This window comes from Piliocolobus tephrosceles, chromosome 6 (assembly GCF_002776525.5).
Source record: "Piliocolobus tephrosceles isolate RC106 chromosome 6, ASM277652v3, whole genome shotgun sequence".
Classification (NCBI taxonomy): Eukaryota; Metazoa; Chordata; class Mammalia; order Primates; family Cercopithecidae; genus Piliocolobus; species Piliocolobus tephrosceles.
The window spans coordinates 853,794-866,298 of NC_045439.1; the positions used below are offsets into that span (position 1 = coordinate 853,794).

General features: G+C 51.8%; 1 protein-coding gene across 1 annotated transcript in view; it reads right to left on the minus strand.

The window, feature by feature from the left end:
• Positions 1-7,880: 7,880 nt before the first annotated feature.
• CLBA1 (clathrin binding box of aftiphilin containing 1) overlaps positions 7,881-12,505 on the minus strand; it is a 19,109-nt gene continuing 14,484 nt past the window's right edge. Inside the window, exon 5 of the mRNA XM_023205771.1 lies at positions 7,881-8,923. Within this exon, the coding sequence (XP_023061539.1) occupies positions 8,915-8,923 (9 nt within the window). The 3' untranslated portion in view covers positions 7,881-8,914. The remainder of the gene's footprint in view (positions 8,924-12,505) is intronic.

Genomic DNA, 12,505 nt, shown 5'->3' on the forward strand with positions numbered 1-12,505 from the left:
CACAGTTGGTTTCTGGGTTGCTAGAAGTTTCCATCTGCAACCAGCGAGCCACGTCCTTAACTGGGATTTGACTGACCTGAGCCAGGCTTTCCATGTGGCACTGCTGTGTGTGCTGGGTTGCTGCATTTACTCACAGGAAGGCCGCTGTTCCTTCTCATACCCTGTGTGGAGATGGCTGTGTCCTCAATGCCCGCTCAGGGTTTGTAGTGGAGCCAAGCAGGGAGGGGAGTTGTGTGGATGCCTGAGGGTTCGAGGGTAACCTCCATGTCTCAGTGGTGAGCCTTTGCAGTATTCTCAGGACTGGCGATCGCCTGTCTGGGAAGATGTGATTGCCAAGTGCAGCCCTCAGTTGAGGTGTCACAGATGTTGCGTGGTCGCTCCGGCAGGCCTTCTGCAGCTGGACACAGTTTAAGCCCCTGGGGCTGCTTGCTGCCCCATGCAGGTGTACCCTTCACCGGCCCCTCCCTCACTGCCCTGCCCCTGGGAGATAAGCCCTTGCTTCTCAGATCTGTACCCCTTGCCTCCCGCACTGGGCCTGAATAAGCCTCTGCACTGTGCAGGGGAGGCCAGCAGGGGCTGGGGGGCCTTGCAGAGGAGGCTGGGAGCAGCTCCATGGATTGTTCCTGAAGCTGTCAGAACCAGCTGAATGAACTGGAGGTGCAGGTGAAGGCCTGCTTCTTGGGTAACAGTTTGGTCAATGCCAGAACAAGAGGCTTGGAAAACCTAAAGAGAGCTGGAATGGAAGGTCCAGGAAAGGCCCTAAAAATGACATGCTCTGAGCAGCCTGTTGGCCACGGCCACTGTGCAGCGGTTCCCGTCGGCCTGTGGACACCAGGCTCGGGCTCACTGCCTGGCCCGGCCCTGCCACCTTTGGGACCTTCAGGGGCCCTTCAGCACCCTCGTCTTTCTGTGAAAAAGCCCCAGATGTACAAGCTGTGCCCCCATCCCTGGGTTGGCCTGAGGCCCTGTAACCTTGCTGCCCCCACACTCCTGCAGACCATCAGACTGGGGAGTAGTCACACTGATGGCTTGAAGGTTAGCAAGTTGCACGGCGGGGAGCAGGTGGGTGTCCACAGGCACCTGTTGGGTGGACGCCCAGAGTGGAGTCGAAAACTCCGCCTCAGATTCAAAACAAAGCAACCTGGACGGGGCTGTTACAAACACGCAGCCTCTGCCTGATGAAAGCTCCTCTGTCCTGCACTCACACGTGTGCCTCCCTGCAAGTGCCTCTGTCGCAAGCTACAGAGAAATCCGGCATGCCAGGCGAACCTGCTCACCAGGCTGCCCGGTGATCCTCTTCCTGGAGCTGAGGCACAGCACAGCCAGGCCCATGGGCTGCATCTGGTTGACAGGACTTTCATTATTTCCCACTGGGGTCAGTGAAGGGGCATTCCAGGACCCTACAAAGAGCTGGGCAGGCCTGGGGACAGAGGGCACTGTGGTGCTGGGCCCCAGGAGGGGCTGCCTCACCATTGACCCCACCAGTGATGCAGCCGGGCAGCCTGCAGGGCCAGAGCCAGGGGGGTGCTTGCTGCCCACAAGCTGAAGATCTGGTCCCAGGAAGCTCTCCCAGGGGCTCTGCCATCTTCACCCTGTTCTTCCTGCCTAGGCTGGTGGCCTAGCCTATGGCAGCTGTGCTGGACCCAGGCACCCAGCAGGACCAGCCACCCACTGAGGGGCAGGAGAACAAGAAGGGGCACTGCCCAGCTCCGAGAGCTCAGTCGGGGCGGTGCCTCTGCCTCCCGACCCTGGCCAGAGGCCGGAGCCCGTCCCGATGACTGGCTGTACCGAGTCGGCCCAAGCCCAGACCCACAGTGAGACACAGGCGGAAAGGTGCTCCCTCCATCCTGGCTGCCTGCTGTGGAGACTGGGTGGTGTAGGAGGGTGTGCACGTGTGTGTGCAACTACATGTATGTGCATGTGCAGCTGGAGGGGGTGCTGGGGGTGAGGGCCAGAGAAGTGGTCAGATCCCAGCCCGTTCGAGGATGCTGGTTTGTGATCCCGTCCCCGTGACCATGGGGCCACCACTCCTGCAGAGCTGCTCAGCTGTGGTCACACTGCGTGCGGCTGCCAGGAGCCCGGGCCATGCATTTTCCTCCTCGCCCATGGGCCTGGCCAGCCTGGTGCTGAGGGTCACTGGGGACTGGGAAGGTCCCCAGGAGGCCACAACCCCTGCCACTGCTCCAAACACTTGGCTCATGGTTCCCCATGCTTGCCGTCTAGATGCAAGTGGAGAGCCAGGCAAAGCTCCCAGCCAACGGTGGAGGTGCTGTCCCGAAGCCGGCAGGCTTGCCTGGAACAGTTCAAACACCCAGAGCCCAGAGCCGGGAAGCAGGACACTGAGCCCCGCGCCTGCCACCTGGGCTAACCAGATACTAGCATTGTTCATCTTTTTTTTTTCCTTTGAGACAGAGTCTCTTACTCTGTCGTCTAGGCCGGAGTGCAGTGGCACAATCCTGGCTCACTGTAACCTCTACCTCCTAGGTTCAAGCAATTCTGCCTCAGCCTCCAAAGTAGCTTGGGTCACAGGTGCCCGCCACCGTGCCCGGTTAATTTTTTATTTTCAGTAGAGTCAGGATTTCACCATGTTGGCCAGGCTGGTCTCAAACTCCTGACCTCAAGTGATCCGCCCGTCTCGGCCTCCCAAAGTGCTGGAATTAGAGGCATGAGCCACTGCACCCGGTTTTTTTTTTTTTTTGAGTTTCTGAAAGAATTTTAAAGCAAATCCCAGATGTTGAGACATTTTGACCCTAAAAACACGTTAAAAGTTTTTTCCTTTTTTTTTTTTTTTTAGACGGAGTTTCCCTCCGTCACCCAGGCTGGAGTGCAGTGGCACAATCTCAGCTCCCTGCAACCTCCTCCTCCCGGGTACAAGCAATTCTCCTGCTTCAGCCTCCTGAGTAGCTGGGACTACAGGCATGTGCCACCATGCCCAGCTAAATTTTGTATTATTAGTAGAGACTAATGTTTTACCATGTTGGCCAGGCTGGTCTCAAACTCCTGACCTCATGATCCGCTTGCCTCGGTCTCCCAAAGTGCTGGGATTACAGGCATAAGCCACCACGCCTGGCCAGGTTAAACTTGTTTAAAAAGACTTATTGATTGATTGATTGATGGAGTTTCGCTCTTGTTGCCCAGACTGGAGTGCAATGGCACGATCTCAGCTCACTGCAATCTCTGCCTCCTGGGTTCAAGCAATCCTCCTGCCTCAACCTCCCAAGTACCTGGGATTACAGGTGCCTGCTACCATGCCCAGCTAATTGTTTGTATTTTTAGTAGATGCGGGGTTTCACCATGTTCAAACTCCTGGCCTCAGGTGATCCACTTGCTTTGACCTCCCAAAGTGCTGGTATTACAGGTGTGACCAAATGCACCCAGCCAAAAAAGACGTTTTCTTACACAACCACAATACCATTGTGAAAAAAAATACAATCTCAGGACCCCCAAATTCACTATGCCAACGGGAAAAATTAAGCTGGAAACTGACTCAAGAAACCGCCTTTCTGTTTCTGAGCAAACAGCTGCAGGTAGAAGGCCACAGGCCTCCACAGGCAGCTGCGCTTGTGTGCTGTGTCTTACAAAAGCACAATTTGCTGAGTGAGAGACAACTGCGTGACTGCTCTACGCCCTGCTTTACCTGTAACGTGGATTCAGTGAACGCCGATCAAAAACTCAGAATGGAACCGCTTCCCCTTTTTATCTGCCCTCCCCTCTTTTTCTTTCCTCTTTCCACTTTAAATATTGAAGTCCTGGCTGGGTGCAGTAGCTCACACCTGTAATCCCAGCACTTTGGGAGGCCAAGGCGGGCGGATCATGAGGTCAGGAGTTCGAGACCAGCCTGGCCAACATGGTGAAACCCCATCTGTACCAAAGGTACAAGAAATTATCTGGGCGTGGTGGCTCACACCTGTAATCCCAGCTACTCCCGAGGCTGAGGCAGGAGAATCACTTGAACCTGGGAGACAGAGGTTGTAGTGAGCCGAGATCGTGCCACTGCACTCCAGCCTGGGCAACAGGGCAAGACTCCATCTCAAAAAATATGTATATATTGAAGTCCCCAAATCTTGTTCTTTGGAAAAAGCACAGATCACAGACCGTTTCTGTGGTTTTGTGTTTCTTCTTCCTGGGAGCTGGCAAAATAAACATCTAACTTGATTGAGAGCTGCCTCAGATGCTTTTTGGTTTACACCATATTGTAACTGGAAAATTACGGAAAATTCCTCCATATCATCTAACACCTGCTTCATATTCAAATGTCTTTGATTTTCCCCCTAAATTGTCTTTTATTTCCTTTTTTTTTTCTGAGACAGAGTCTCACTCTGTGGCCCAGATTTGAGTGCAGTAGCGCGATCTCGGCCCACTGCAAGCTCCGCCTCCTGGGTTCAAGCGATTCTCGTGCCTCGGCCTCCTGAGTAGCTGGGACTACATGCGCCTGCCACCACACCCGGCTAATTTTTGTGTTTTTAGTAGAGACGGGGTTTCACCGTGTTAGCCAGGATGGTCTCGATCTCCTGACCTCGTGATCCGCCCGCCTCGGCCACCCACAGTGCTGGGATTACAGGCTTGAGCCACCGCGCCCGGCCCTTTTATTTCCTTTGTAACTTTTAAAAATTGAGGTACATAGTAGTCCAGAACATGCCAGCATTGTCAGTGTCCACTTGGCAACAGTTACACAGGAAGACACCCTGTAGCTGCTATGGGTTAAGGTAGGGGAGGTGCGTCCCCACCGCGCCAACAGGATTTGTGGGCCTGATCTGCTTGTGAATGGGCACTTGCAGGGCCTGGGCTTTACACGTCGTGAGGTGTGCCCAGGTTGTGTGTGCAGCTGTTTTTTTTTTTTTTTAATTAATTTTTTTGGTCGGGCGCCGTGGCTCACGCCTGTAATCCCAGCACTTTGGGAGGCCAAGGTGGGTGGATCACGAGGTCAGGAGTTCAAGACCAGCCTGGCCAAGATGGTGAAACTCCGTCTCTACTAAAAATACAAAAATTAGCCAGGCGTGGTGGCTGGTGCCTGTAATCCCAGCTACTTGGGAAGCTGAAGCAGAGAATTGCTTGAACCCAGGAGGTGGAGACTGCAGTGAGCTGAGATTGCGCCACTGCACTCCAGCCTGGGCGACAAAGCGAAACTCCATCTCAAAAAAAATAATAATAATAATTAATTTTTAGGCCAGGCGTGGCAACTCATGCCTGTAATCCCAGCACTTTGGGAGGCCAAGGCAGGCAGATCACGAGGTCAGGAGTTCGAGACCAGCCTGGCCAAGATGGTGAAACCCCGTCTCTACTAAAAATACAAAAATTAGCCTGGCATTGTGGCCTGTAGTCACAGCTACTCGGGAGGCTGAGGCAGGAGGATCGCTTGAACCTGGGAGGTGGAGGTTGCAGTGAGCCGATCGCACCACTGCACTCCAGCCTGGGTGACAGAGCGAGACTCTCTCTCAAAATAAATAAATACATAAATAAAATTAATTTTTAAATTGACAAATAAAAATTGTATGTTTATTATATACAACATGTTTTGAAATATGTGTACATTGTGAAACAGCTAAATAGAACTAATGTGCACCACCACACATGTCACCTTTTGCGGTGAGAATACTTAAATCTACTCTCTTAGTGGATTTATTTGTTGTTATATTTTTGAGACAGAGTCTTGCTCTGCCGCCCAGGCTGGAGTGCAGTGGCGCAATCTCTGCTCACTGCAACCTCTGCCTCCCGGGTTCAAGTGATTCTCCTGCCTCACCCTCCTGAGTAGCTGGGACTACAGGCATGTGCCACCACACCAGGCTAATTTTTTGTATTATTAGTACAGATGGGGGTTTCACAATGTTGGCCAGGCTGGTCTCGAACTCCTGACCTCGTGATCCACCCGCCTCAGCCTCCCAAAGTGCTGGGATTACAGGAATGAGCCACCGCACCCAGTCTCTCCTAATGGTTTCGAAGAATATAATCCATTGTTACTGACTGCAGTCCCCGTGTACAAGAGATCTCCTGAGCTCATTCTTCCCAGCTGAAGGTTTGCATCTTTTGACCGCCATCTCCCAGCCACCGGCCCTCAGTCCCTGGCGATCACCACTCTGCTCTGCGTCTATGAATTTGCCTTTGTTGAGACAGAGTCTTGCTCTTACCCATGCAGGAGTGCAGTGTCGCAAACATGGCTCACTGCAGCCTCAACCTCTTGGGCTCAAGCAATCCTCCCACCTCAGCCTCCTGTGTAGCTGGGACTACAGGTGTGCTCCACCACACCTAACTCATTTTATATATGGCGGGGAGGGGTGGGGGGAGAGTTAGTTTTGTGGGGTTTTTTTTTGTTTTTTGAGACGGAGTCTCGCCCTGTCACCCAGACTGGAGTGCAGTGATACTATCTTGGCTCAATGCAACCTCTGCCTCCTGGATTCAAGTATTCAAGTGATTCTCCTGCCTCAGCCTCCCGAGTAGTTGGGATTACAGGATTACAGGCACGCATCATGGCGCCTGGCTAATTTTTGTATTTTAGTAGAGATGGGGTTTCACCATGTTGGTCAGGCTGGTCTCAAATTCCTGTCCTCAAGTGATCTGCCCCCCTCGGCCTCCCAAAGTCCTGGGATTACAGGCATGAGCCACCATGCCCAGCCTTTATTTTATTTATTTATTTTGAGACAGAGTCTCGCTCTGTTGCCAGGCTGGACTGCAGTGGCCCGATCTTGGCTCACTGCAACCTGTGCCTCCCGGGTTCAAGCAATTTTCCTGCCTCAGCCTCCCAAGCAGCTGGGACTACAGGCACACACCACCATGCCCAGCCAATTTTTGTATTTTTAGTAGAGACAGGGTTTCACCATGTTGGCCAGGAGGGTCTTGATCTATTGACCTCGTGATCTGCCTGCCTCAGCCTCCCAAAGTGCTGGGATTACAGGCGTGAGCCACACACCTGGCAAGTTTGGCTTTTTAGGCTCCACGTATGAGTGAGATCATGTGGGGTTTGTCTTTCTGTACCCAGCTTATTTCACTTAGCATAAATGCTTCAGGTTCATCTATATAGTTGCAAATGGCAGGATTTCTTTCTTTCTTTTTTTTTTTGCAGCTGAATAGTATCCCATTGTGCATCTGTACCACATTTTCCTTCTCCAGTCCTCTGTTGTTGGACACCTAGGTTGATTCCATGGCTTGGCTTGACTAGTGCTGCAATAAACATGGGGGCGCGGTTATCTCTTCAACATACTCATTTCCTTTCCTTTGGATAAATAGCCCGTAGTGGGACTGCTGGATGATATGGTAGCTCTATTTTTAACTTTTCCAGGCATCTCCATACTGTTCTCCATAATGGCGGTACTACTTTACACTCCCATCAACAGTGCACAAGCATTCCCGTTTCTCTACACCATCACCGACGTTTCGTCTGTTTGGAATAGCCATCCTAACAGGTGTGGGGGGATATCTTATTGCAGTCTTGATTTGTATTTCCCTGACGATTACTGATATGGAGCATTGGTTTCGTGTAGCTGTTGTCCATCTGTGTGTGTGTGTGTGTGTGTGTGTGTGTGTGTGTATATATATATATTTTTTTTTTTTGGGAAATGTCTGCTCGGCTGGGCGCGGTGGCTCAACGCCTGTAATCCCAGCACGTTGGGAGGCTGAGGCGGCGAGTCACCTGAGGTCAGGAGTTCAAGACCAGCCTGGCCAACATGGTGAAACCCCATCTATACTAAAAATACAAAAATTAGCCGGGCGTGGTGGCGGCTGCCTGTAGCCCCAGGTACTCGGGAGGCTGAGGCAGGAGAATCGCTTACACTCAGGAGGCAGAGTTTGCAGTGAGCTAACATTGTGCCACTGCACCCCAGCCTGGCTGACAGAGCAAGACTCCATCTCTAAAAAAAAAAGAAAAGAAAAGAAAAATGTCTGTTCAGGTCCTTTTCCTATTTTTTCAATCAGGTTATCTGGGTTTTCTTTCTGTTGAGTTGTTTGAGTTCCTTATGTATTTTGGATATCAACCCCTTATCAGATATATGGTTTCCAAATATTTTCTCCGATTTCCGAGGCTGTCTCCTGGCTGTGTTGGGCAGAGGCTGCCTGCTTTTCCTCGCTGTGTGCTATTGCAAGTTATCTCTGCCTTTGGTTTGTTTGAATCAGGAGTCACACGAGAGACGCACATCACATGCTCTTTCGTCTTCACTTATGACCATCCCTTTTTCCTAGTGTTCTGCCATTTTCCATTTTGTTGATTTTGGCTCTCAGTTTTATTTCCCTCTTTCTGCTTACTTTTGGTTTAATTTGCTCGTTTTCTTGCACCTTAACATGAAATCTTAGGTGGTTTTGTACTTTTTTATTTTCTAATATAAGCATTTAAAGCTATACATTTCCTTCTAAGCACTGCTTTCACTCAGATTTTGATCAGTGCACTTTCATTATTCAGTTTCAATTACTGTCTAAGTTTCCAGTGACCTCTGTGGACCCACTGGTTATCTGGACATGTGTTGGTCTCGTGACCTCCTGCTGTGTAGCCACCATCACTAGCTTCACAGCATGCAGCACCTACCATCTGCTACTGCCATGATCTCATGCCAGGGCTTGGCTGGGCTCAGCCGGGTGGTTCTTGCTGGGATCTGTCAGGCCATTGCTGTCGGGCAGCGGCTGCGGCTGGGTACACCCCGCCCTGAAGGCCTCCTCCCTCCCAGGGCTGGCATGCTGGCCGGAAGGCTTCAGCAGCTGGGTCCTTGAGCATCTATCAGCATCTTTGGGGTCGCTCCAGACGTTTCTCCAGCAGAGAGGCTTCAGGGTGGCCAGGTGTTTTGCATGATGGCCAAAGTCTCTGAAGGCCATGTCCCTGGCCTCTGATGTGGCTGACGGCTCAGCATCTGATCTGCTTGGAGAGAGCTCCACGCCCACTAGAAAGAACGAGGGCTTTGCAGTGTCACTCAGGCCAGGTGATGGTCACGTTCCTTCAGGGCCTCTAGGAATCAAAGGCCAGGAGAGATTTACACATTCAAGAAATTTTGGGAAATACTTACGAAGGACAAAAGGGTTAGAAAGCAGGAGCAGGCAGATGAAAGCTGCCAGCCTTGATGCAAGCCTGGCATCTGTGGGAGGAAGGGCATCTGCGGGAGGAAGGGCATCTGCCACACCCATGGCCCAGGGCAGAGTGCCCATCTGAGGCCGAGGTGGGCAGAAATGGCTGGCTCTACACCACTCTATACTCAACACGGACTGGGGACAGCTGGGAGGGGGCAGCAGCTGGCTGGGAGAGGGGGCTTCCCTCTTGGGTCAGGTCCTCTATCAGTATTATTTGGCACAGGAGCCCAACATGGCGTGATGGACCCCAGCATACCCCATGTTTGCACTGGCTCTGTTCCTGAGCCACTCCAGTAGGGTGCTCCTGGGGGCACCTGTCCTCCTGCCAGCTGTCCCTGCAGACCAGCTCCAGCTCAGCTCCTTTGCCTAGGCCTGTTCCTGTGCAGCCACACTCGCTGTGAAAGGCCTGCATCTCAGCCTGGGAGGGCAGGGGGCCTCAGTCAGGCCTTAATTCCTCACTGTACTTCACCCCCAACCCAGAGAAGCTGCTTTCCCGCACCTGCTACTTCAGGGCCTGTGAAGTAAGTCTTTATTGAAAAACAAAAAACAAAGAGGCCAAGGCAGGAGGATTGCTTGAGCTCAGGAGTTCAAAACCAGCCTGGGCAACATGGCAAGACCCTGTCTCTAATCAAAACCAAACCAAACCAAGACCCTTTTAGTAGTTAACCAACTTTTACTAGTTAATTCTTTTTTTATTCTTTTTTTTTTTTTTTTTTTTTTTTTAGACAGGGAGTCTTACTCTGTTGCCCAGGCTAGAGTGCAGTGGTGTGATCACAGCTCACTGCAGTCTCCAACTCCTGGGCTCAAGCAATCCTCCCACCTCAGCCTCCTGAGTAGCTGGACTACAGGTGAGCGCCACCACACCAGGCTAATTTTTTTTTACTTTTTGTAGAGATGAGGGGGTCTCACTGTATTGCCCAGCCTGGTCTCAAACTTCTGGCCTCAAGCAATCCTTCCACCTCGGCCTCTCAAAGTGCTGGGATTACAGGTGTGAACCACACACCAGGCCTAGTAATTCTTTATAGTTTTTCTTCTTCAGATAACTGGTGTAGTTTCTGTATCCTGGCTGATAATGCCTTCATTTTTAAAGAATATATATATATATATTTTGAGATGGAGTCTCGCTCTGTTGCCCAGGCTGGAGTGCAATGGCATGATCTCGGCTCACTGCAACCTACCCCTGGGTCAAGTGACTCTCTTGTCTCAGCCTCCTGAGTAGCTTGTATTACAGGCATGCACCACCACGCCAGGCTAATTTTTGTACTTTTAGTAGAGACGGGGTTTCTCCATATTGGCCAGGCTGGTCTCAAACTCCTGACCTCAGGTGACTCACCTGTCTCAGCCTCCCAAAGTGCTGGGATTACAGGTGTAAGCCCCTGTGACCGGCCTTAAGAGTATTTCAAGGTACATGAACTTCTAGTTTGACCTTCCTTTTCCCTTCAGCACCGCAGATGTGGGTCCGTGGCCTTCTGGTGGGAAGTGAGCCACTGTTCCTATCATTGCTTCTCTATACGAATCTCCTGTTTCCACTCTAGCTGCCTTTAAAGCCTGTAGTATGTGTTCAGGTACGGTTTTCTCCACATCACCTCCTTGCAGTTACGGAGATTCTTGATCTGTGGATCTGATTTCTGAAATTCATGAATTTCAGAAAGTTCTTAGCGATTCAGTCTTGGAATATTTCTTCTTTCTTCTCTCCTGCTCCTGCTCTGGGACTCCAGTTCCACCCGGTTCGGCCGTCTGACTCTGGCCCACACATCTTGGACCCTCTGTCGTTTTCCCTCCCCTCTCCCTGGGTTTGGATCTTCTCTAGTGACCAATCTTCATGTTAACTGATCCATTCCTCTGTGGTGTCCAGTCTGCTATTAAACCCATCTAAAGAGGATTCATTTATATGCTATTTTTTCATTTCTAGCATCTGCATTTTGTTCTTTTCTGAAGTGTCCCTGTTTCTGCTGAGCGTCTCTATCACTTCGTGAATGTCACCTGCTCTTTCCACAGGCCCTCCCCACCTCCCCAGAGTTCCTTCAAAGCCCTTGACTTCAGTTTTACCACTGGGGCTGTCTCTGCTTCTGCTGTTCACTGTGGCTCACGTTTTCTTGCCTTTTCATGTGTCTTGTAATGTCTTATTGTAGGCTAGACAGTTCACATAGAAGAACAATAGAGGCTGAAGCAAACAATGTTTATTTCCAGCCAGGGGCACGTGCCTTCCGCTGTGAGGCTGCCAGAGTGGGGACGGAGCTGTCCTTTCCTGTAGTTGAGCTGGTTCTGGACTTCTCTGCAGCTGTAGTTAGGCCTTCAGATGCCCCGAGGGTGGACCAGGGCGCGGCTTTGGTGGGGTCTGAGCTCTGAGCACAGCGATGGTGGACATCAGCCTGTGTGTGCATCGCAGCCAAGCCACCGGCTTTGGGGCCTGCATGAGTTCTCTGTTCTTCAGCCCGAATGCCGTCCTTTTTGGCCACTGGGGGCTTCCTTTGCTCTCCATTCCAGCCCCTTGCCTGGTGCCCGGGGCGTCCTGCAGCCCTGCTGCCTCTTCCTCAGCCTTTGGGGGCTTGCCTCCCGCCCACTCTCCCAGCTCCCCTGCTGGGCCTCCAGGCTTTGGGGACAAAAATCCCAGCATGTCTGTGAGAGGGGCGTTCTCGGGGGAAGAGTGTCAGCTCCCTGCCCCCACTCCCAGCTTTTGGCACTTTCTTCCTGAGTGCTCAGTGTGGACCTGAGCGGGGCCGGGGAGCTTTGAACCTGTCTGTTGCAGGGTCCTCCAGACCCTGGGGGCTTGGCAGCCGCATAGTGGGCGAGCCGTTTGCTGCATGTTGCCTGGTCCCTCCTTACCTGACTCTGTGAGGGTCCTCCTCCTCTCACTCGCCTCTGCGGACGAGAGCAGCAGGGCCTCTCTTCTCTACTGGGCACCACAGAAGTCAGGTTTGGAACCTGTTGCTTCTGAGGTTCCTGTAAGGCCACAGGGAGGTCAGGAGAAAGGCTTGGCCTTCTGAGGTCTGTGGGTCACCAACATCCAGCCAGGTGAGGAGCAAGGGCCACCACGGGTGACATCGTGATGCCGTGGCACAGTCTGAACCCAAATCTTGGAACGGAAGGAGCAGGATGGAATATTTTGGCTTTTTAAAGTCTAACTTTTAAAGGTTAGGAAACCAGGCATCTCCCGGAGGGGCTCTGTAAAGGGGCCCAAAAGACAGTGCCTTTGAAGGAAGCTGCGTGTTAGAAAAAGTCTAAATTCCCAGTTTCACCTGGCTGAAAATGAAAAATAAAAACAGCTTTCCAAAACACGTGATATCCAAAAACAAACAAAAAGGAATGGGCCTCATCACAGACCTAAAGCCACATGGTGCTGGCTGTGCAGCTGCGTGGCTGAGCCATGGTGTGTGCAGGGACATCTGCTTCCTCCTCCCTTGTGATGGCAACTCCTGCCCATCACTGCACACATCCCACTGATAACCACTGCCCATCACTG